At 47.7% G+C, this 24,992-nt stretch overlaps 1 protein-coding gene across 3 annotated transcripts in view; it reads left to right on the forward strand.

The window, feature by feature from the left end:
- The first annotated feature begins 2,231 nt into the window (after positions 1 to 2,231).
- Positions 2,232 to 24,992, forward strand: part of DRC1 (dynein regulatory complex subunit 1) — a 47,360-nt gene continuing 24,599 nt past the window's right edge. The window contains exons 1-6 of one of the 3 annotated variants that reach the window (XM_075201114.1): positions 2,232 to 2,305; positions 10,772 to 10,924; positions 11,801 to 11,888; positions 20,014 to 20,126; positions 21,275 to 21,458; positions 21,620 to 21,757. In XM_075201114.1, the coding sequence (XP_075057215.1) occupies positions 10,791 to 10,924; positions 11,801 to 11,888; positions 20,014 to 20,126; positions 21,275 to 21,458; positions 21,620 to 21,757 (657 nt within the window). In that variant the 5' untranslated portion in view covers positions 2,232 to 2,305; positions 10,772 to 10,790. Of the gene's footprint in view, positions 2,306 to 10,690; positions 10,925 to 11,108; positions 11,630 to 11,800; positions 11,889 to 20,013; positions 20,127 to 21,274; positions 21,459 to 21,619; positions 21,758 to 24,992 lie in introns of those variants that run through there. The other 2 variants (XM_075201115.1, XM_075201116.1) reach the window with 2 other exon arrangements.

Raw genomic sequence — 24,992 nt, forward strand, 5'->3', positions numbered from 1 at the left:
AACATGTCACTTTTTATTCAAACATGGAGGGAATCCTCATTATATGAAGAGCATTCAGTATTGAACATGTGAAAATGGGTATAAACAACTTCTACAAAGAGAAAGCAAGTGGATATTTCTACTTAACTCTGATACCTTTTGGTTTGAATGAAAATGCCAGTTGTGTGAGCTTCCTGGAAAAATCACTTGCTTTAGCTTGATCATATTCGTGCTTAGTGAGGGATAACATCTATGTACCAATATGGCCACTCAATATACCTACATATGGTCAAAATGATAGATTCCACTACCAATTTTGGTTGTAAACATCCGATTAACCACCTTATGACCTGTACCATTAAATGTGTAAAATACGTTTTAATTTATGGATCAAATAATTTATGCTAATATGACCATTGCAATGTATAACTTTGGAATATATTGGTAAAAACGAGTGTCAGATTTGACAAAAGCAAAATGTAACATTTTATCCCTGTGGTTTATTCTTTATTTAAATATAGAGACAATTTATAAGATATGACATAATTTTGGTGTTTGGTACTCAAGATGAGCAAAGAGTCATCATAGGTGGGGATTATATAACTAACACGGTTTCTGCAATTGAATCCAATACATCTTTATGTAATTCTGAGTATTTCATTGGTTTTATGATCCCCTTCATTTTCATTTTTATTGTTTATTAACATATATGACTCATACACTTCCTTTTATTATTCATCGCCATTTATATTTCACTTTTCTATACTGCAGAACACAGGTTAGGTTCTGATATAATAAGGAATTAACCAATATATATCAATATGTTACAGGTACATGTTTATCTAAGTCATAAATCATTAGTATCATTATATAATTGTAATTCGAACTACATGATACTCCTGCTGTGTAACTATATACAGACCTCACAAGTGATTGGCTGAAATAGGTGTAGAATTAATGTAAAGCATACTGATTGGTCACATACAATGTAAAACTGACGTTCTCGGTAATTCCCATGATTAACTCTTTCTGGGCGACACGTATGTCTGTGATTGGTCATTTATACCTGGAGTCCTACTGACAACTTCTGGTCTTTTTGTTATGTAACTATTAGATAAAGGCTGAAGCTGAGCTGGGGGTGAAAGTGTTACACACAGTACAGAGGGTGCTCTGTGGGTGAGTCCTGGGCACAGGCTGCAGCGGGTCTATGGTGGGGACCTCTGTGAGCTCTGCAGGGGACATGCTGCCCTCTAGACCCTGCTGTCCTGGGTGTGTGTTAGGGGCACCCTGCTGTCCTGGGTGTGTGTTAGGGGCACCCTGCTGTCCTGGGTGTGTGTTAGGGGCACCCTGCTGTCCTGGGTGTGTGTTAGGGGCACCCTGCTGTCCCTGTCCTGGGTGTGTGTTAGGGGCACCCTGCTGTCCTGGGTGTGTGTTAGGGGCACCCTGCTGTCCTGGGTGTGTGTTAGGGGCACCCTGCTGTCCCTGTCCTGGGTGTGTATTAGGGACACCCTGCTGTCCTGGGTGTGTGTTAGGGGCACCCTGCTGTCCTGGGTGTGTGTTAGGGGCACCCTGCTGTCCCTGTCCTGGGTGTGTGTTAGGGGCACCCTGCTGTCCTGGGTGTGTGTTAGGGGCACCCTGCTGTCCCTGTCCTGGGTGTGTGTTAGGGACACCCTGCTGTCCTGGGTGTGTGTTAGGGGCACCCTGCTGTCCTGGGTGTGTGTTAGGGGCACCCTGCTGTCCCTGTCCTGGGTGTGTGTTAGGGGCACCCTGCTGTCCCTGTCCTGGGTGTGTGTTAGGGGCACCCTGCTGTCCTGGGTGTGTATTAGGGACACCCTGCTGTCCTGGGTGTGTGTTAGGGGCACCCTGCTGTCCTGGGTGTGTATTAGGGGCACCCGGCCCGGGGTGTGATGACTGCAGGCTCCATCTCTATCATACCAGCCTCACACATTAATCACACGGGTACAGGTCTGTCTGTGCCCTGCAGGGAGTGTTACATAGAGCTGTAGATCATCCATTGAGCAGACAGCGGTAAAAGAAGCCTCTGGAGCGATGAGGGAACTAGAAGTCCCAGCATGACGTCCTCAGCACCGCTGTATATCCGATGCTTTCTGGCCAGCTCCAGCAGAACTACATCTCCCGTCATGCACTACGGTGTGCTCCAGGTCTCCGCCCCCTGACGGCGGGTTCCATTCTCACAACCAGCCATAGATAAGCCGGGGATTGGTTGCAGTCTGGGGCCGGTCAGTGCGTCATCACAGGGGGCGGGGACTGCAGGCGTCTCCTAGCAACGGGACCTAACAGCAGCGGTGACTTCAGGAGATTAACGGTGAGATATGTCCCCAAATTATGTGACCCTCATTATATACAGCGGGGAACCCCATATCATGTGACCTCCTCTGTAATACCCCCATACAGCGGGAACCCCCATATCCTGTGACCTCCTCTGTAATACCCGTATACAGCGGGGAACCCCCATATCATGTGACTTCCTCTGTAATACCCCCATACAGCGGGGGAACCCCCATATCCTGTGACCTCCTCTGTAATACCCCCATACAGCGGGGGAACCCCCATATCATGTGATCTCCTCTGTAATACCCGTATACAGCGGGGGATCCCCCATATCATGTGATCTCCTCTGTAATACCCCATACAGCGGGGGAACCCCCATATCCTGTGACCTCCTCTGTAATACCCGTATACAGCGGGGGATCCCCCATATCATGTGATCTCCTCTGTAATACCCGTATACAGCGGGGGATCCCCCATATCATGTGACCTCCTCTGTAATACCCCATACAGCGGGGAACCCCCATATCATGTGATCTCCTCTGTAATACCCGTATACAGCGGGGGATCCCCCATATCATGTGACCTCACTGTAATACCCCCATACAGTGGGGGAACCCCCTTATCATGTGACCTCCTCTGTAATACCCGTATACAGCGGGGGATCCCCCATATCATGTGATCTCCTCTGTAATACCCGTATACAGCGGGGAACCCCCATATCATGTGATCTCCTCTGTAATACCCCCATACAGCGGGGGAACCCCCATATCATGTGACCTCCTCTGTAATACCCGTATACAGCGGGGAACCCCCATATCATGTGATCTCCTCTGTAATACCCCCATACAGCGGGGGATCCCCCATATCATGTGACCTCCTCTGTAATACCCCATACAGCGGGGGAACCCCCATATCATGTGACCTCCTCTGTAATACCCGTATACAGCGGGGAACCCCCATATCATGTGACCTCCTCTGTAATACCCCATACAGCGGGGGAACCCCCATATCCTGTGACCTCCTCTGTAATACCCGTATACAGCGGGGAACCCCATATCATGTGACTTCCTCTGTAATACCCCCATACAGCGGGGGAACCCCCATATCCTGTGACCTCCTCTGTAATACCCGTATACAGCGGGGGAACCCCCATATCATGTGACCTCCTCTGTAATACCCCCATACAGCGGGGGAACCCCCATATCCTGTGACCTCCTCTGTAATACCCGTATACAGCGGGGGATCCCCCATATCATGTGACCTCCTCTGTAATACCCCCATACAGCGGGGGAACCCCCATATCCTGTGACCTCCTCTGTAATACCCGTATACAGCGGGGGATCCCCCATATCATGTGATCTCCTCTGTAATACCCCCATACAGCGGGGGAACCCCCATATCCTGTGACCTCCTCTGTAATACCCGTATACAGCGGGGGATCCCCCATATCATGTGATCTCCTCTGTAATACCCGTATACAGCGGGGGATCCCCCATATCATGTGACCTCCTCTGTAATACCCCATACAGCGGGGAACCCCCATATCATGTGACCTCCTCTGTAATACCCGTATACAGCGGGGGATCCCCCATATCATGTGACCTCACTGTAATACCCCCATACAGCGGGGGAACCCCCTTATCATGTGACCTCCTCTGTAATACCCGTATACAGCGGGGGATCCCCCATATCATGTGATCTCCTCTGTAATACCCGTATACAGCGGGGAACCCCCATATCATGTGATTTCCTCTGTAATACCCCCATACAGCGGGGGAACCCCCATATCATGTGACCTCCTCTGTAATACCCGTATACAGCGGGGAACCCCCATATCATGTGATCTCCTCTGTAATACCCCATACAGCGGGGAACCCCCATATCATGTGACCTCCTCTGTAATACCCCCATACAGCGGGGAACCCCCATATCATGTGACCTCCTCTGTAATACCCGTATACAGCGGGGAACCCCCATATCATGTGATCTCCTCTGTAATACCCCCATACAGCGGGGGAACCCCCATATCATGTGACCTCCTCTGTAATACCCCCATACAGCGGGGAACCCCCATATCATGTGACCTCCTCTTTAATACCCGTATACAGCAGGGAACCCCCATATCATGTGATCTCCTCTGTAATACCCCCATACAGCGGGGGAACCCCCATATCATGTGACCTCCTCTGTAATACCCGTATACAGCGGGGGATCCCCCATATCATGTGATCTCTTCTGTAATACCCGTATACAGCGGGGAACCCCCATATCATGTGACCTCCTCTGTAATACCCGTATACAGCGGGGAACCCCCATATCATGTGATCTCCTCTGTAATACCCCCATACAGCGGGGGAACCCCCATATCATGTGACCTCCTCTGTAATACCCATATACAGCGGGGAACCCCCATATCCTGTGACCTCCTCTGTAATACCCCCATACAGCGGGGATCCCCCTTATCATGTGACCTCCTCTGTAATACCCCCATACAGCGGGGGATCCCCCATATCCTGTTACCTCCTCTGTAATACCCCCATACAGCAGGGGATCCCCCTTATCATGTGACCTCCTCTGTAATACCCGTATACAGCGGGGGATCCCCCATATCATGTGACCTCCTCTGTAATACCCCCATACAGCGGGGAACCCCCATATCATGTGACCTCCTCTGTAATACCCATATACAGCAGGGAACCCTCATATCATGTGATCTCCCCTGTAATACCCCCATACAGCGGAGAACCCCCATATCATGTGATCTCCTCTGTAATACCCCCATACAGCGGGGGAACCCCCATATCATGTGACCTCCTCTGTAATACCCGTATACAGCGGGGGATCCCCCATATCATGTGATCTCCTCTGTAATACCCGTATACAGCGGGGAACCCCCATATCATGTGATCTCCTCTGTAATACCCCCATACAGTGGGGGAACCCCCATATCATGTGACCTCCTCTGTAATACCCCTATACAGCGGGGGATCCCCCATATCATGTGATCTCCTCTGTAATACCCGTATACAGCGGGGAACCCCCATATCATGTGACCTCCTCTGTAATACCCGTATACAGCGGGGAACCCCCATATCATGTGATCTCCTCTGTAATACCCCCATACAGCGGGGGAACCCCCATATCATGTGACCTCCTCTGTAATACCCGTATACAGCGGGGAACCCCCATATCATGTGATCTCCTCTGTAATACCCCATACAGCGGGGAACCCCCATATCATGTGACCTCCTCTGTAATACCCCCATACAGCGGGGAACCCCCATATCATGTGACCTCCTCTGTAATACCCTTATACAGCGGGGAACCCCCATATCATGTGATCTCCTCTGTAATACCCCCATACAGCGGGGGAACCCCCATATCATGTGACCTCCTCTGTAATACCCGTATACAGCGGGGGATCCCCCATATCATGTGACCTCCTCTGTAATACCCCATACAGCGGGGAACCCTCATATCATGTGACCTCCTCTGTAATACCCCCATACAGCGGGGAACCCCCATATCATGTGACCTCCTCTGTAATACCCCCATACAGCGGGAACCCCCATATCCTGTGACCTCCTCTGTAATACCCGTATACAGCGGGGGAACCCCCTTATCATGTGACCTCCTCTGTAATACCCCCATACAGCGGGGAACCCCCATATCATGTGACCTCACTGTAATACCTGTATACAGCGGGGGAACCCCCATATCATGTGACCTCCTCTGTAATACCCCATACAGCGGTGAACCCCCATATCATGTGACCTCCTCTGTAATACCGTATACAGCGGGGGAACCCCCATATCCTGTGACCTCCTCTGTAATACCTGTATACAGCGGGGAACCCCATATCATGTGACCTCCTCTGTAATACCCCCATACAGCGGGGAACCCCCATATCATGTGACCTCACTGTAATACCTGTATACAGTGGGGGAACCCCATATCATGTGACCTCCTCTGTAATACCCCATACAGCGGGGAACCCCCATATCATGTGACCTCCTCTGTAATACCCCCATACAGCGGGGAACCCCATATCATGTGACCTCCTCTGTAATACCCCATACAGCGGGGAACCCCCATATCATGTGACCTCCTCTGTAATACCCCCATACAGCGGGGAACCCTCATATCATGTGACCTCCTCTGTAATACCCCATACAGCGGGGGATCCCCCATATCATGTGATCTCCTCTGTAATACCCGTATACAGCGGGGAACCCCATATCATGTGACCTCCTCTGTTATACCCCCATATAGCGGGGAACCCCCATATCATGTGACCTCCTCTGTAATACCCCCATACAGCGGGAACCCCCATATCCTGTGACCTCCTCTGTAATACCCGTATACAGCGGGGGAACCCCCTTATCATGTGACCTCCTCTGTAATACCCCCATACAGCGGGGAACCCCCATATCATGTGATCTCCTCTGTAATACCCGTATACAGCGGGGAACCCCATATCATGTGACCTCCTCTGTAATACCCCCATACAGCGGGGAACCCCCATATCATGTGACCTCACTGTAATACCTGTATACAGTGGGGGAACCCCATATTATGTGACCTCCTCTGTAATACCGCCATACAGCGGGGGAACCCCCATATCATGTGACCTCCTCTGTAATACCCCCATACAGCGGGGGAACCCTCATATCCTGTGACCTCCTCTGTAATACCGTATACAGCGGGGGGACCCCCATATCCTGTGACCTCCTCTGTAATACCTGTATACAGCGGGGGAACCCCATATCATGTGACCTCCTCTGTAATACCCCCATACAGCGGGGGAACCCCCTTATCATGTGAACTCCTCTGTAATACCCGTATACAGCGGGGGATCCCCCATATCATGTGACCTCCTCTGTAATACCCGTATACAGCAGGGGATCCCCCATATCATGTGACCTCCTCTGTAATACCTGTATACAGCGGGGGAACCCCATATCCTGTGATCTCCTCTGCAATACCCCCATACAGCGTGGGAACCCCCATATCATGTGATCTCCTCTGTAATACTGTATACAGCGGGGGAACCCTCATATCCTGTGACCTCCTCTGTAATACCTGTATACAGCGGGGGAACCCCCATATCATGTGATCTCCTCTGTAATACCCCCATACAGCGGTGGAACCCCCATATACTGTGACCTCCTCTGTAATACCCCCATACAGCGGTGGAACCCCCATATCATGTGACCTCCTCTGTAATACCCCCATACAGCGGGGGAACCCCCATATCCTGTGACCTCACTGTAATACCTGTATACAGCGGGGGAACCCCCATATCATGTGATCTCCTCTGTAATACCCCCATACAGCGGTGGAACCCCCATATACTGTGACCTCCTCTGTAATACCCCCATACAGCGGTGGAACCCCCATATCATGTGACCTCCTCTGTAATACCCCCATACAGCGGGGGAACCCCCATATCCTGTGACCTCACTGTAATACCCGAATACAGCGGGGGAACCCCCATATCCTGTGACCTCCTCTGTAATACCTGTATACAGCGGGGGAACCCCCATATCATGTGATCTCCTCTGTAATACCCCCATACAGCGGTGGAACCCCCATATACTGTGACCTCCTCTGTAATACCCCCATACAGCGGTGGAACCCCCATATCATGTGACCTCCTCTGTAATACCCCCATACAGCGGGGGAACCCCCATATCCTGTGACCTCACTGTAATACCTGTATACAGTGGGGGAACCCCCATATCCTGTGACCTCCTCTGTAATACCTGTATACAGCGGGGGAACCCCCATATCATGTGACCGCCTCTGTAATACCCGTAGGTATTACAGAGGAGGTCACATGATATGGCGGCTCCCACAAAGGAGGTCACAGGATACATCTGGGTAACCCCCATATCCTGTGACCTCCTCTGTTATACCCTTATACAGCAGGGGAACCCCCATATCCTGTGATCTCCTCTGTAATGCCCCAATACAGCGGGGAACCCCCATATCCTGTGACCTCACTGTAATACCCGTATACAGCGGGGGAACCCCCATATCCTGTGACCTCCTCTGTAATACCCGTATACAGCGGGAAAACCCCCATATCCTGTGACCCTCTCTGTAATACCCGTATACAGCGGGGGAACTCCCATATCCTGTGACCTCCTCTGTAATACCCCCATACAGCAGGGGAACCCCCATATCCTGTGACCTCCTCTGTAATACCTGTATACGGGTATTACAGAGGAGGTCACATGAGATAGGGGTTCACCCGCTGTATACAGGTATTACAGAGGAGGTCACAGGATATGGGGGTTCCCCCACTGTATACAGGTATTACAGAGGAGGTCACAGGATATGGGGGTTCCCCCACTGTATACGGGTATTACAGAGGAGGTCAAATGATATGGGGGTTCCCCCGCTGTATACAGGTATTACAGAGGTGGTCACAGGATATGGGGGTTCCCCCACTGTATACGGGTATTACAGAGGAGGTCACAGGATATGGGGGTTCCCCCGCTGCATACGGGTATTACAGAGGAGGTCACATAATATGGGGGTTCCCCGCTGTGTACGGGTATTACAATGAGGTCACAGGATATGGGGGTTCCCCCGCTGTATGGGGGTATTACAGAGGAAGTCACATGATATGGGGTTCCTCCGCTGTATGGGGGTATTACAGAGGAGGTCACAGAATATGGGGGTTCCCCCGCTGTATGGGGGTATTACAGAGGAGGTCACATGATACGGGGTTCCCCCGCTGTATACAGGTATTACAGAGGAGTTCACAGGATACAGCGGGGGAACCCCCATATCCTGTGACCTCCTCTGTAATACCTGTATACAGCGGAGGAACCCCATATCATGTGACTTCCTCTGTAATACCCCCATACAGCGGGGGAACCCCCATATCCTGTGACTTCACTGTAATACCCGTACAAAGCGGGGAACCCCCATGGGACAGTCCCCCGTATGGGGACTGTCCCACCAGATTCTGGACAGTTGGCAGACTGTCCTGCTCTCTCCTACCTGCTCTTGTCACTTTCACCACTAGTGGCTGCTGGTTTCTTTAGCTCATTTGCCGCTTGTCTGGATCCTGGAATATTGGAGGCCCTTTTTGGGAAAAAAAAATGAGTACATGAAATTTAGAAAACTCCAACCAATAATAGTATTCACATTTGATAAATAGACCTATTTCCCTCCAACTAACCCTGACATTAAATTAATAGTATTCCCATTTAATAAATAAACCTATTCCCCTCCCTCCAAACAGCTCCAGCACTAAATTAAATATCATTTACGTTTAATAAATATAACCATTTCCCACAACCATACCAGGCATTAAATAATTCATAATCACTTTTAATAAATAGACCTCATTTCCCCCAAACAGTGCTACATTTACTTAATAGATTCGAAACCACCCCAGCATTAAATTAACGGTCCAATCACCCAATCTTAACTTAATAGACCCCACTATAAATTATATTACCCCACCATCACAACACAAATAAAATAGCAATACACACACAATACACTGGCCCCTCGCTAACACACACAATACACTGGCCCCTCACTCCCACACACAATACACTGGCCCCTCGCTCACACAAAATACACTGGCCCCTCACTCACACACACAATACACTGGCCCCTCACTCACACACACAATACACTGGCCCCTCACTCACACACACAATACACTGGCCCCTCACTCACTCACACACACAATACACTGGCCCCTCAATCACTCACACACACAATACACTGGCCCCTAGCTCACACAATATACACTGGCCCCTCGCTCACACACAATACACTGGCCCCTCGCTCACACAATACACTGGCCCCTCGCTCACACAAAATACACTAGCCCCTCGCTCACACAAAATACACTGGCCCCTCGCTCACACACAATACACTGGCCCCTCACTCACAAACAATACACTGGCCCCATACTCACATATACAATATGCTGCCAGACATACTATATTAATATACACCCCCCTGCCGAATTTACCTTTCTCCATCTGCGCCGCGCGCTCTGCAGTCTTCAGATATGGGACGGCACCTATCACGTGATGCGTGTCCCGTGTGACAGCAAAAGCCAACGACAATTAGTGGAAGGGAGGGAGGGCAGTTGGCTGAGGGTCTACGGCAATGAGAGAAGATGGCTGGTCCCGGAGGAGGGGCCAGCCATCAAGTAATTATTAGGGTTTGTACCGGCTCAAGATAGTATTTTTTTGGTCCGGCCGAGGGGCCATGTGCTGCCTGGCCCAGGCCGCCCCTGCCATACAGCAACCCCCAAATGCTCTGACCCTCTCCATAACACTCTCCATCCAGCTACTGATCAGAAAGCTCGGCACCCCAATGTTAGACATTTAGGAGCTATTCATAAATTATCCCACGTGGGGGCTTGTTTTTGTTTTTTCAGTTTTGTGGTCTCTGTGCTCCTCAGCAGTTGCGTTCTCTGTCTCAGTGATGATTACCTGAACCCCCCCTCCTGCCGTTACAGACACCGCCCCATAGACACGATGAGCTGGGTCCCTGGAGCCACTGAGCGCGAGAACGCGGCAAGCATCGGCCCATCACTGGATTCTGAGGACCAGCAAGAGAGGATTGAGGCGCGGAGGCTCCGTATCAATGCCAGGATAGAAGCCAAACGCCGGTGAGAAGACTCCCATCCTTCTGAAACATAAAAATCAGGACACCCAGGTGACCTGAAGTCTGCACAGGCTCTAATTCCGTTAGGTCCCAAATAAGGTAAAAGTTATAGGTACTTAATCCTCCCAGACTTCCGGGAGAGTAGACCACGTTCCTGGGTCATGCATCTCCTTCTTGTAAAGAGGTCGGGGGGCCTTGATTACATATACAAATATAAATCAATAAAACTTGACAATAGGACATTGGAAATTGTCCATAAAGTCCAATTGTACCAATAATAAGTGCTGTATAAAGGTCTAATCACCAACACCCACAGCGGGACAGTGAGAACGTACGGTCCTCTCTTCTTACGTGTCAGGTCGCAGCAGTGGTCAGATGCTCCCAGTAAAGTTACCTGTTCCTTTAATGGTCCTCTATTTACTGTATGATTGGTATAAATTAGTCTTTGAGTGACATACGTACTGGTCCATCTTATTATAATACAGCTCCCTGCCAATCACCTGTAACCCCCAATACCACCGTGCTCTCATCCTGCCTTCAGCACCATCTCTTACACCCTGTGCCCACCTGTCCTGAGCTCCGGCTGCTGAGCAGAAGGAGATTACACTACAGCTATGGGCAACGCCAGCTGTGCTCACCCTTCAGCACCCGGGGTCCTAGATGGGTGTGCAGAGGGCGATGCAGGGCGGATCATTTGCAGTATGGACAGGTAGAGGAATGAATGAAACGTGAATGAATAAATAAAGTAATACAATATTTAAATCCACATTTGTATTATTTGTGTCATTGTGTGTTTATGGAATCGCACAGCTTAGTAGACCTGTCTGTTCTTTTATACCTTGTTTTATAAGATAATGATAATATTTCTTGCTGGGTTCAGGGAGGCGCTTGGTGAGCACCCCGAGTCTGCGGAGAATCAGACGGAGGAGCCCCGTAAGAGTCACAAACAGATCGAGGACAGCAGACAGGTGACTATCTTGTACTCACATAATGCTGTGTATACATTCCATATATATATAGGAGTACTGCTGATCACACACTCATCATCATCATCATTATCATTTATTTATCTAGCGCCACTAGTTCCGCAGCTCTGTACAGAGAACTCTCTCACATCAGTCACTGCCCCATTGGAGCTTACAGTCTAAATTCCCTAATATACACAGACACACAGACTAAGGTCAATTTGTTAGCAGCCAATTAACCTGCCAAAATGATTTTGGAGTGTGGGAGGAAACTGGAGCACCCGGAGGAAACCCACGCAAACAACGGGAGAACATACAAACTTCACACAGATAAGGCCATGGTCGGGAATTGAACTCATGACCCCAGTGCTGTGAGGCAGAAGTGCTAACCACTGAGCCACCGTGCTGACCTATACTCTCAACTTTCCATACATATAGGAGTACTGCTGATCACACCCTCTGTACTCTCCATACATATAGGAGTACTGCTGATCACACCCTCTGTACTCTCCATACATATAGAAGTACTGCTGATCACACCCTCTGTACTCTCCATATATATATATATATATATATATATATATATATATATATATATATGAGTACTGCTGATCACACCCTCTGTACTCTCCATACCTATAGGAGTACTACTGATCACACCCTCTGTACTCTCCATACATATAGGAGTACTGCTGATCACACCCTCTGTACTCTCCATGCCTATAGGAGTACTGCTGATCACACCCTCTGTACTCTCCATACCTATAGGAGTACTGCTGATCACACCCTCTGTACTCTCCATACATATAGGAGTACTGCTGATCACACCCTCTGTACTCTCCATATATATATATAGGAGTACTACTGATCACACCCTCTGTACTCTCCATACCTATAGGAGTACTGCTGATCACACCCTCTGTACTCTCCATATATATATAGGAGTACTGCTGATCACACCCTCTGTACTCTCCATACCTATAGGAGTACTGCTGATCACACCCTCTGTACTCTCCATATATATATAGGAGTACTGCTGATCACACACTCAGTACTCTCCATATATATATATAGGAGTACTGCTGATCACACCCTCTGTACTCTCCATACCTATAGGAGTACTGCTGATCACACCCTCTGTACTCTCCATACCTATAGGAGTACTGCTGATCACACCCTCTGTACTCTCCATACCTATAGGAGTACTGCTGATCACACCCTCTATACTCTCCATACCTATAGGAGTACTGCTGACCACACCCTCTGTACTCTCCATACCTATAGGAGTACTGCTGATCACACCCTCTGTACTCTCCATACATATATAGGAGTACTACTGATCACACCCTCTGTACTCTCCATACCTATAGGAGTACTGCTGATCACACCCTCTGTACTCTCCATATATATATAGGAGTACTGCTGATCACACCCTCTGTACTCTCCATACCTATAGGAGTACTGCTGATCACACCCTCTGTACTCTCCATATATATATATAGGAGTACTGCTGATCACACACTCAGTACTCTCCATATATATATAGGAGTACTGCTGATCACACCCTCTGTACTCTCCATACCTATAGGAGTACTGCTGATCACACCCTCTGTACTCTCCATACCTATAGGAGTACAGCTGATCACACCCTCTGTACTCTCCATATATATATAGGATTACTGCTGATCACACCCTCTGTACTCTCCATACCTATAGGAGTACTGCTGATCACACCCTCTGTACTCTCCATACCTATAGGAGTACTGCTGATCACACCCTCTGTACTCTCCATACCTATAGGAGTACTGCTGATCACACCCTCTGTACTCTCCATACATATAGGAGTACTGCTGATCACACCCTCTGTACTCTCCATACCTATAGGAGTACTGCTGATCACACCCTCTGTACTCTCCATACCTATAGGAGTACTGCTGATCACACCCTCTGTACTCTCCATATATATATATAGGAGTACTGCTGATCACACCCTCTGTACTCTCCATACCTATAGGAGTACTGCTGATCACACCCTCTGTACTCTCCATACATATAGGAGTACTGCTGATCACACCCTCTGTACTCTCCATACATATAGGAGTACTGCTGATCACACCCTCTGTACTCTGCATACATATAGGAGTACTGCTGATCACACCCTCTGTACTCGCCATACATATAGGAGTACTGCTGATCACACCCTCTGTACTCTGCATACATATAGGAGTACTGCTGATCACACCCTCTGTACTCTGCATACATATAGGAGTACTGCTGATCACACCCTCTGTACTCTGCATACATATAGGAGTACTGCTGATCACACCCTCTGTACTCTCCATACCTATAGGAGTACTGCTGATCACACCCTCTGTACTCTCCATATATATATAGGAGTACTGCTGATCACACCCTCTGTACTCTCCATACCTATAGGAGTACTGCTGATCACACCCTCTGTACTCTCCATACCTATAGGAGTACTGCTGATCACAACCTCTGTACTCTCCATACCTATAGGAGTACTGCTGATCACACCCTCTGTACTCTCCATATATATATAGGAGTACTGCTGATCACACCCTCTGTACTCTCCATATATATATATAGGAGTACTGCTGATCACACCCTCTGTACTCTCCATACATATATATAGGAGTACTGCTGATCACACCCTCTGTACTCTCCATACCTATAGGAGTACTGCTGATCACACCCTCTGTACTCTCCATACCTATAGGAGTACTGCTGATCACACCCTCTGTACTCTCCATACCTATAGGAGTACTGCTGATCACACCCTCTGTACTCTCCATACATATAGGAGTACTGCTGATCACACCCTCTGTACTCTCCATACATATAGGAGTACTGCTGATCACACCCTCTGTACTCTCCATACCTATAGGAGTACTGCTGATCACACCCTCTGTACTCTCCATACCTATAGGAGTACTGCTGATCACACCCTCTGTACTCTCCATACATATAGGAGTACTGCTGATCACACCCTCTGTACTCTCCATACATATAGGAGTACTGCTGATCACACCCTCTGTACTCTGCATACATATAGGAGTACTGCTGATCACACCCTCTGTACTCTCCATACATATAGGAGTACTGCTGATCACACCCTCTGTACTCTGCATACATATAGGAGTACTGCTGATCACACCCTCTGTACTCTGCATACATATAGGAGTACTGCTGATCACACCCTCTGTACTCTGCATACCTATAGGAGTACTGCTGATCACACCCTCTGTACTCTCCATACCTATAGGAGTACTGCTGATCACACCCTCTGTACTCTCCATATATATATAGGAGTACTGCTGATCACACCCTCTGTACTCTCCATACCTATAGGAGTACTGCTGATCACACCCTCTGTACTCTCCATACCTATAGGAGTACTGCTGATCACACCCTCTGTACTCTCCATATATATATAGGAGTACTGCTGATCACACCCTCTGTACTCTCCATACCTATAGGAGTACTGCTGATCACACCCTCTGTACTCTCCATACCTATAGGAGTACTGCTGATCACACCCTCTGTACTCTCCATACCTATAGGAGTACTGCTGATCACACCCTCTGTACTCTCCATATATATATAGGAGTACTGCTGATCACACCCTCTGTACTCTCCATATATATATAGGAGTACTGCTGATCACACCCTCTGTACTCTCCATATATATAGGAGTACTGCTGATCACACCCTCTGTACTCTCCATACATATATATAGGAGTACTGCTGATCACACCCTCTGTACTCTCCATACCTATAGGAGTACTGCTGATCACACCCTCTGTACTCTCCATACCTATAGGAGTACTGCTGATCACACCCTCTGTACTCTCCATACCTATAGGAGTACTGCTGATCACACCCTCTGTACTCTCCATACATATAGGAGTACTGCTGATCACACCCTCTGTACTCTCCATACCTATAGGAGTACTGCTGATCACACCCTCTGTACTCTCCATATATATAGGAGTACTGCTGATCACACCCTCTGTACTCTCCATACCTATAGGAGTACTGCTGATCACACCCTCTGTACTCTCCATACATATAGAAGTACTGCTGATCACACCCTCTGTACTCTCCATATATATATAGGAGTACTGCTGATCACACCCTCTGTACTCTCCATACCTATAGGAGTACTGCTGATCACACCCTCTGTACTCTCCATATATATATAGGAGTACTGCTGATCACACCCTCTGTACTCTCCATACCTATAGGAGTACTGCTGATCACACCCTCTGTACTCTCCATACATATAGAAGTACTGCTGATCACACCCTCTTTACTCTCCATACCTATAGGAGTACTGCTGATCACACCCTCTGTACTCTCCATACATATAGGAGTACTGCTGATCACACCCTCTGTACTCTCATACATATAGGAGTACTGCTGATCACACCCTCTGTACTCTCATACATATAGGAGTACTGCTGATCACACCCTCTGTACTCTCCATACATATAGGAGTACTGCTGATCACACCCTCTGTACTCTCCATACATATAGGAGTACTGCTGATCACACCCTCTGTACTCTCCATACATATAGGAGTACTGCTGATCACACCCTCTGTACTCTCATACATATAGGAGTACTGCTGATCACACCCTCTATACTCTCCATATATATATAGGAGTACTGCTGATCACACCCTCTGTACTCTCCATACATATAGAAGTACTGCTGATCACACCCTCTGTACTCTCATACATATAGGAGTACTGCTGATCACACCCTCTGTACTCTCCATACCTATAGGAGTACTGCTGATCACACCCTCTGTACTCTCCATACCTATAGGAGTACTGCTGATCACACCCTCTGTACTCTCCATACCTATAGGAGTACTGCTGATCACACCCTCTGTACTCTCATACATATAGGAGTACTGCTGATCACACCCTCTGTACTCTCCATACCTATAGGAGTACTGCTGATCACACCCTCTGTACTCTCCATACCTATAGGAGTACTGCTGATCACACCCTCTGTACTCTCCATACCTATAGGAGTACTGCTGATCACACCCTCTGTACTCTCCATACCTATAGGAGTACTGCTGATCACACCCTCTGTACTCTCCATACATATAGGAGTACTGCTGATCACACCATCTGTACTCTCATACATATAGGAGTACTGCTGATCACACCCTCTATACTCTCCATATATATATATAGGAGTACTGCTGATCACACCCTCTGTACTCTCCATACATATAGGAGTACTGCTGATCACACCCTCTGTACTCTCATACATATAGGAGTACTGCTGATCACACCCTCTGTACTCTCATACATATAGGAGTACTGCTGATCACACCCTCTGTACTCTCCGTACATATAGGAGTACTGCTGATCACACCCTCTGTACTCTCATACATATAGGAGTACTGCTGATCACACCCTCTGTACTCTCCATACCTATAGGAGTACTGCTGATCACACCCTCTGTACTCTCCATACCTATAGGAGTACTGCTGATCACACCCTCTGTACTCTCCATATATATATAGGAGTACTGCTGATCACACCCTCTGTACTCTCCATACCTATAGGAGTACTGCTGATCACACCCTCTGTACTCTCCATACCTATAGGAGTACTGCTGATCACACCCTCTGTACTCTCCATATATATATAGGAGTACTGCTGATCACACCCTCTGTACTCTCCATACATATAGAAGTACTGCTGATCACACCCTCTGTACTCTCCATATATATAGGAGTACTGCTGATCACACACTGTACATTCCATACATTTCTACACACAGCGGAAGAGCTGACACTCTGCCATTCCTCAAACACTTTCCCCATATCACATATTTTCTATATGAACACCAGTGAAGTCAGAGGCTCTGGAGACTGTGCAATATTATGTTACCTATCTTCCTGCATGCTGGTGCACAAGGACACGAGAAAGACCTGCCTGAAGAGCTTACAATCCAACTAGGTGATAGGAGAGGTGAATAAGTGAAGTGCAGTCTTGCTCACTGTTCATCTATTCAGGAAGTGCACGCAGAGTGAGATAGGGCTGATTATGCTGTTGCCCAAGGAGAATACAGTATATTGCTTTACACTAAATATATATAACAGTGGTGTCAGCCAGTCATCCAGGAGCATTAGAGAGAGGAGGGGAGATGGTTCCACCTAGTGGCCAAAGCTCTAATGACTTGATCATTCTAGTGACATTGGAAAAGCAGAGATATTAGTAGTGTCTCCTGGTCACTTACAGGCAGGGGAGGGCTGGCAAATTTTAGCTCGGGGGGCAAGACTTGCCTATTAGGTACATTTTAAATGAAATAAAATGCAGGTGGCCCAGTGACCCAGCGCAATGTAGCCCACTATGGGACCGGCCCAGGGGGCAGATGCCCCCCTGCCACCCAGCCCAGCCTGCCCCTGCTTACAGGACATACACATGCTGCTTATCTGACTTACAGACTCCATCAGGGTAATGAGTGGGTATCAGTGTGGTAGTCTGTATATGTGGTAACAGATAGTGCGGCCAGTGGGGGCAGACAAGAAGTATTAATATTGTTCTTCTTTATATGGCGCCAGGTGGTGTCCGCAGCACCGTATAGAATACAAAAATACAGTACAGACAGTATCCCAGGGTACAACAGTACTGAGTAAAACGAGTATAGCCAAGGCTTCAATATCTCCAAGCATAGCAAGTACCATGGTGTTGGAGTAGAAGAAATGGAATTGAGATCGAAGGGAAGAGGGTCCTGCTCATACGAACTTACATTCTAAAGGGAGGGGAAACAGACAGAAGAGGAGTCAATAGAGTGGATCAAGCATAGGAGGAGATGGAGGTGGGAGTTGAGGAGAACAAGAAAGGAGAAGGTTAGGTGGATGGCTGGTCGACCTTGAGGAACAGATGGGTTTTTAGAGCCCATTTGAAGAAGCCAAGATTAGCGGACAGATGGACGGAGTGAGGGAGGTCGTTCCAGTGGAGGGGCAGCACGGAAGAAGTCTTGAATTCTGGCGTGGGATGAGGTGATCAGTGCAGAGGAAAGGCAATGGTCATTGGCCCGAGTGCAGGGAACAGGAGGGAGTGTGGATGGAGAGGAGGTTAGAGTTATAAGGGGCAGTGGACTGGGAGAGGGCCTTGTAGGTGAAAGTGAGGATTTTAAAGTGGAATCTGTGGGGAAAAGGAAGCTATTGTAAGACTAGACAGAGAGGGGAGGCAGAGGAAGAGCGGCGTGAGGAAAGATAAGTCTCGCAGAAGATTTAGAAGGAGGAAAAACAATGAGTTCAGTTCTCACAATGTTGATTTTAAGAGAACGTGATGACATCCAGGAGGAGATGGCGAGGAGGCAGTCACATACATGAGAGAGGAGGGGGGGGGGGGGGGGGTCAGGAGAAGAGATGTATAGTTGAATGTCATCAGCATAGAGGTGATACTGGAGACCAAAGGAAGAGATGAGATCACCCAAAGAGGTGGTGGACAGTGAGATAAGAAGAGGTCCAAGAACAGCCCTGAGGGACTCCAATGAGGAGAGTGGAAGGGGGTGAGGATGAGTCAGGAGTGGAAACAGAGAAGGAGCGGTTGGCAAGGTATGGGGTGAACCAAGTGAGGACAGTGCCAGAGACCAAGAGAAGGGTCTGCAGAAGCAGGGGGTGGTCCATGGTGTCAAAGGCCGCAGAGAGGTCCAGGAGAATGGAGCATGGAGAAGTCAAGAGAGGAGGTCATATGTAACTTTGGCCAGCGTGGTTTCAGTGGAGTGGGAGGAGGCGGAAACCAGATTGGAGGGGGTCAAGGAGAGAGTTAGCAGAGAGGTGACTGGAGAGGCGGTTGCAGACAATGCACTCGTGTAGTTTGGAGATAAAGAGGAGAAGTGATATGGGGCGGTAGTTAACTAGAGAAATGGGGTCAAGGTTAGGTTTCTTAAGAATGGTAATAGTAACAGTACCGTAATAGTACCGTGGGTGACTTCCGATCCTTTTCCCTTACTCTTGTGACCTGTATAACAGGGAGTGTGCATAGGATTGGGGATAGTGGCTTCACCTGCTGTGGCTTGGGGTACGTGGCGCGGAGAGCATGTGATTAATCATTGTATTCCCTCTCAGAGGCTCAGCAAGCTGGTGAGTGATGGCACGCAGCTGGTGACTAACATCCAGATAGCGTCAGATGCCCGGGAGACCCAGCGGAGGGTGGAAGAAGAGGACCTGAGGAGGTTGAGGTGCGGAGGCTATTTCTGGCTAATTTAGCGTAATGTCAAGCACTGTGGTCCCAAGAGCTTACTCTTGCTGAATGCGCGCTGGCTCCTACAAGCAGATATTGGACAGAATTCTAATAGTCAACACCAAAAATAACCTACAGGTCCATCTAGTCGGCCCTTTTATTGTATTGTATGTGTGTATTGTCTAAGCCTTAACAATAGACATCTCTTCTTCCAATGTGTTTATGATTGTTTTACTGTATGAGAACCCACCACAACGTCCCTTTGTGTGAAATGTTCTCACTTATGTTATCTCTCAGTCTTCACCCTCTAATTTCAGCCCCTTCTTCCAGAACTCCTCTTATTTGTATAAATACTGACTTTCTCTATGGATACCCCCCGTCCTCTCTTTCCTGTAAGCTGGATGTTCAGCTGTTGATGTCTTTCCTGACAATTTGTGTTACGTGGCCCACGCAACATATCTGTCGCCCTACTCTGGTTTTCTTCTATTTTACTAATGTGATTTTGGAGATCGGACCTCTAGAACCATACACAGCACAGTACTTGGGGTGAGGTCTTACCAGTGACTATAACCTTCTATCTTTCTGCTCTTAATACCTCTTTATGTACAACCAAGTATTGTACTGGCTATTGCTTGACTTTACAGCTTATTGACCTTCATATTGTCTGAGACTGAAGCTCAAAAATTATGCTTTACATCTCTGTGTTCCTCACGAAGGGTGTAAATTTGCACAGTAAAATTTGGGTCGGGACCCAGCGTTCCGGGCTGAGCATGTGTGGTCTGCCTCATGCAGCCACTGTGAGTGCTCTGGCTCTAAAGAGGCCTCCTCTAGGGTGAGTGGGGGCATCGGACGGAGGAGGTGACCCGACATTGCAGGTTCCACCTCACCTCTGGTAGTTCTGCCACTGCCCACGTAAATTATTTTAAAGATTTCACGCTTTAGTCCATTTCTCTATTTTCTCTAAATCACTTATTTTACTTATTCTGGGGTATCAACCCCGCTACACATCTGGACGGTGAAGCGTTACATTAATGTGTATCACACCCTTGATGGATGATCTTAGTATAAATGGCGTCCGTTTCCCGTTGCTGCGGAGGTCACAGTGACTTGCATTGCGGTCATCTAACAGCTGCTTTCCTTGTGCAGGGTGGAGAAGATCGACAATGAAGCCAAGAGTAGTTTTGAGAAGTTTGAGGAGATCACCAAGAAGTGGCTGCTGACCCCGGAAAAGCGGATTCCTCAGGTGTTATGGGCGATTCTGGACTCCCAGCAGAAACAGTGTGCACAGCTCATTGAGGACAAGAACAAGCTAATAGGGGAGCTGAATCAGGTGCGTACTCTATAATATTCCTCCACTGGCTATGAGACGATACTGGACAGAGAATCTCACTTGTGTAACACAACAAACACTATGAATACAAATGTTGTATAATTGTTAGTTTTGCTGAAAGAAATCATTATGGGGCTTTATGAATGTCCATGTTCTTCCAGGAGCTGAAGAGAAAAGACGACCAGTATGTAAAAGATCTAAAGAAACAAGGAGAAGACATCGACCTGCTGATCGAGAGGATGGAGGAGCAGGTCAAGAACCTCATCAAGACGTATCGAGAGGAGCTCCTGCAGATTGAGGTAGACAACCTTCCTGGTCCTTCTCTTATGTATCTCTACAAAGACTCCTGGGGGCAAATGTATCAAGCTGAGAGTTTTCCGGCAGGTTTGAAACACCAATCAGATTCTAGCTATCATTTATTTCGTATAGTCTACAAAATGATAGCTATAATCCGATTGGTTGCTATAGGCAACATCTCCACTTTTCAAGCTGGAAAACTCTCAGCTTGATACATTTACCCCCTGAACTGGTCTGTGGAGAAATGCCAGTGGCAATATATGCAAATAAGTGGGAGGGACTGACAGAGCAGTGGTGTAAATCCTTAGTGGCGTAAATGCTTAGCTGAGGGTTTAAATACTCCAATGTAGTTGTGTTTTGTTTTTTTAAATATATTTTTATTCAGATTTTTGTCAAAAATAAACGGTACAGCATATGTTATGATCATACAATTCATAACAGTATTAACATTGAGAGTTTGTAAAACAGGTGAGGTTAAGAACTCAGAACCACCACAACCGGGGTGGTCCTCAAGATTAGTAATATGCAGGTAAACGAGAGTCAAAAGAGTTATGGTTATGAGATATCCGGAGCACCATAAGGGGAAAGTGAAGAGGGGGGGAGGGAGAGGAAATAATAGAAGTGGAAAACAGAGAGGAGACAGTTTGTGGGGGGGGGGGGGGGGAGGGTATGTTAGTAGGGGGAAGAACAAAGTAGAAGGAAGGGGAAGCAGGACCTAGCGAGACCCAGCGCAAACAATTACTAATGTATCGTTATTTTCATTTTTCAAGAAGGGGAATGTGTAGCAGAGAAGTAATCTTGCCACCTATGCCATGTGGAGAGAAATTTGTAAGGGCGATCATTAACTACACTAGTCATGTGCTCTAGGTTATGTATTTGCCAAACACTTTGAATTAGTTCCGAAACAGAAGGGCTCTCTGATTGTTTCCATTTCTTGGCTATTAAGCATCTGGCTGCGGTCAAGATATGGCCTGGGAGTAACCACATAATTTTGTGGGTGTCAGAAGGGGATGATTTTTGGGCAGCTCCACCAGACGTGGGACAGGGAGCCACGCTGGCCACAGTTGAGCCAGCAGAGGTCAGAGGTTGCCGGATAGATTGTTTTCAGTCTGGATGGGACTAAATACCACCGGAACAAGAGTTTGTAGGAGTTTTCTTTTATATGTTTACAGATGGAGGATTTGGCAACTGCCTCGCGAATCTCCGTCCATTCCTCAGGACCCAATGATTCAGCCATCTCCTCCCAGCAGAGCTCATGAGCCTCCTTGTCAGGCAAATTATGATTCAATAGTAGAGAATAGAAAGTAGATATTAAACCTTTAGAAGATGTTTTGTTTTTACAGAAGGTTTCTAGGAGGGAGGGATTGTGAGGAGCCTGAGGGTCTATTAAGGTGGAGAAAATGTGATGAATTTGAAGATATTGATAAAACACGGAGGACGAGAGATGGAAACGCTTACGGAGATCAACAAAGGTTGGGAAAAAACCCATTGGGACAATATCGGAAAGAAACAAAATATTCCATTTTGTCCATTGGGAGAAAGATTTAGGATTGACCCCTGGATGGAAAGAGGGGTTATGCCACAGAGGGAACATCTGCTTTGCATTAGACAAGAGTTTAAAAGTGTGGGTGCAGTATCTCCATATTTCTATAGAGAAACAAACTGTTGGGGGGAGAGTGTGCAGAGGGGGAAGGTCCTTAGAATCTAGCCAGAACAAAATACTGGGGGATAGCATCTGTAGGAGGTCAGCCTCTGTGTCAACCCAAAGCCTAGTTTGGGGGGGGGGGAGAATGAGAGAGAACGGCTTGGGTGAGGTGTGACGCCAGGTAGTATTTATGGAAGCACGGTAGCCCCAATCCACCGTTACGGGCGTGACGAAAGAGAACTTTGAGGCGAACTCTAGGATGTCGGCCGGACCATATAAATTGTGAGATGCTTGCCTGAAGATCTTTAAGAAAAAGTGATGGGACTCGTACAGGGAGGGTCTGGAAGAGGTAAAGAATCCTTGGTAGAATATTCATCTTAACTGAGGCCACACTAGCAATCCAAGAAATATACTTTGGGGACCAGGACTTGAGATCACGCTTCAGGGCGGATACTAGTAGGGGAAAGTTGGCCGAAAACAGACGATCATATGTTTTGGTGAGATTGACACCTAAGTATTTAATGTGATGTGGCTGCCAGTGAAATTTGAAGGTGTCTTGCAAGTGAGTTTGAGTGTTTGAAGGGAGATTAAGGGCTAGAGCTTCAGTCTTATCGGAGTTGATTTTAAAATTTGAAAGGAGACCGCAAAAACAGACGGGACAGAGACATAAGGGGTTGTAAGGGTTAGAAGGACGTCGTCTGCGTACAAGGCTAGTTTAGCCGACCTTAAACCTGTAGATATACCAGAGATATTGGGTTGAGGTGAATTCTGGAGGCCAGAGGTTCCATCATTAGGGCAAAGAGGAGGGGAGAGAGGGGGCATCCCTGTCTGGTGCCATTTCGAATTGAGAACTCCGCAGAAGCACATCCGTTAGCCAGGACCATTGCTGAGGGGTTGAAATAGAGAGAGGCGATCCCATTGAGAAAGGGACCTTGAATGTTTGATGCTTTGAGAACCTCGCGCATGAAGGGCCATGAAACCCAGTCGAAGGCTTTTTCGGCATCAAGCGCGAGCACCAGAGCCGGAGTTTTAAGCTTATTTGAAGCATGGATTAAGTTAATGATATTCCTTGTATTATCGGCTGCCTTGCGATTGGGAATGAACCCCGCCTGGTCGGGGTGGACCAAGGAGGGGATCACATCGGACAAGCGATTTGCTAAAATCTTAGCGAAGAGTTTTAAGTTTTTGTTTAGTAATGATATTGGGCGATAACTTGCACACAGACTAGGATCCTTACCCTCCTTCGGGATCACCACTATATTAGCTCTGGTGGTGGTGCTGTCAAACTTGCGGCCCTTGAGGATAGAGTTGAAAAGATCAAGAAGCATGGGTGAGAGGACAGGGAGCAACTTTTTGTAATATATGGCCGTGAGGCCGTCCGGGATCGGGGCGGAGGTATTTCTCAAAGATTTAATCGTATGTTTCAATTCGTCAGCAGATATAACCTGACGAATTGTGAAGATTGTGACTCGCTAAGCGCGGGTAGACGAAGTATTTAAGAATGTTTTAATTCGAAGTCTGAGGTCTCTGGGGGGGGTGAGTCAGATTGAAGGTCGTACAATTTGGAGTAAAATTCTTGGAACCGGTTAGCT

This window comes from Mixophyes fleayi, chromosome 3, assembly GCF_038048845.1.
Source record: "Mixophyes fleayi isolate aMixFle1 chromosome 3, aMixFle1.hap1, whole genome shotgun sequence".
Classification (NCBI taxonomy): Eukaryota; Metazoa; Chordata; class Amphibia; order Anura; family Limnodynastidae; genus Mixophyes; species Mixophyes fleayi.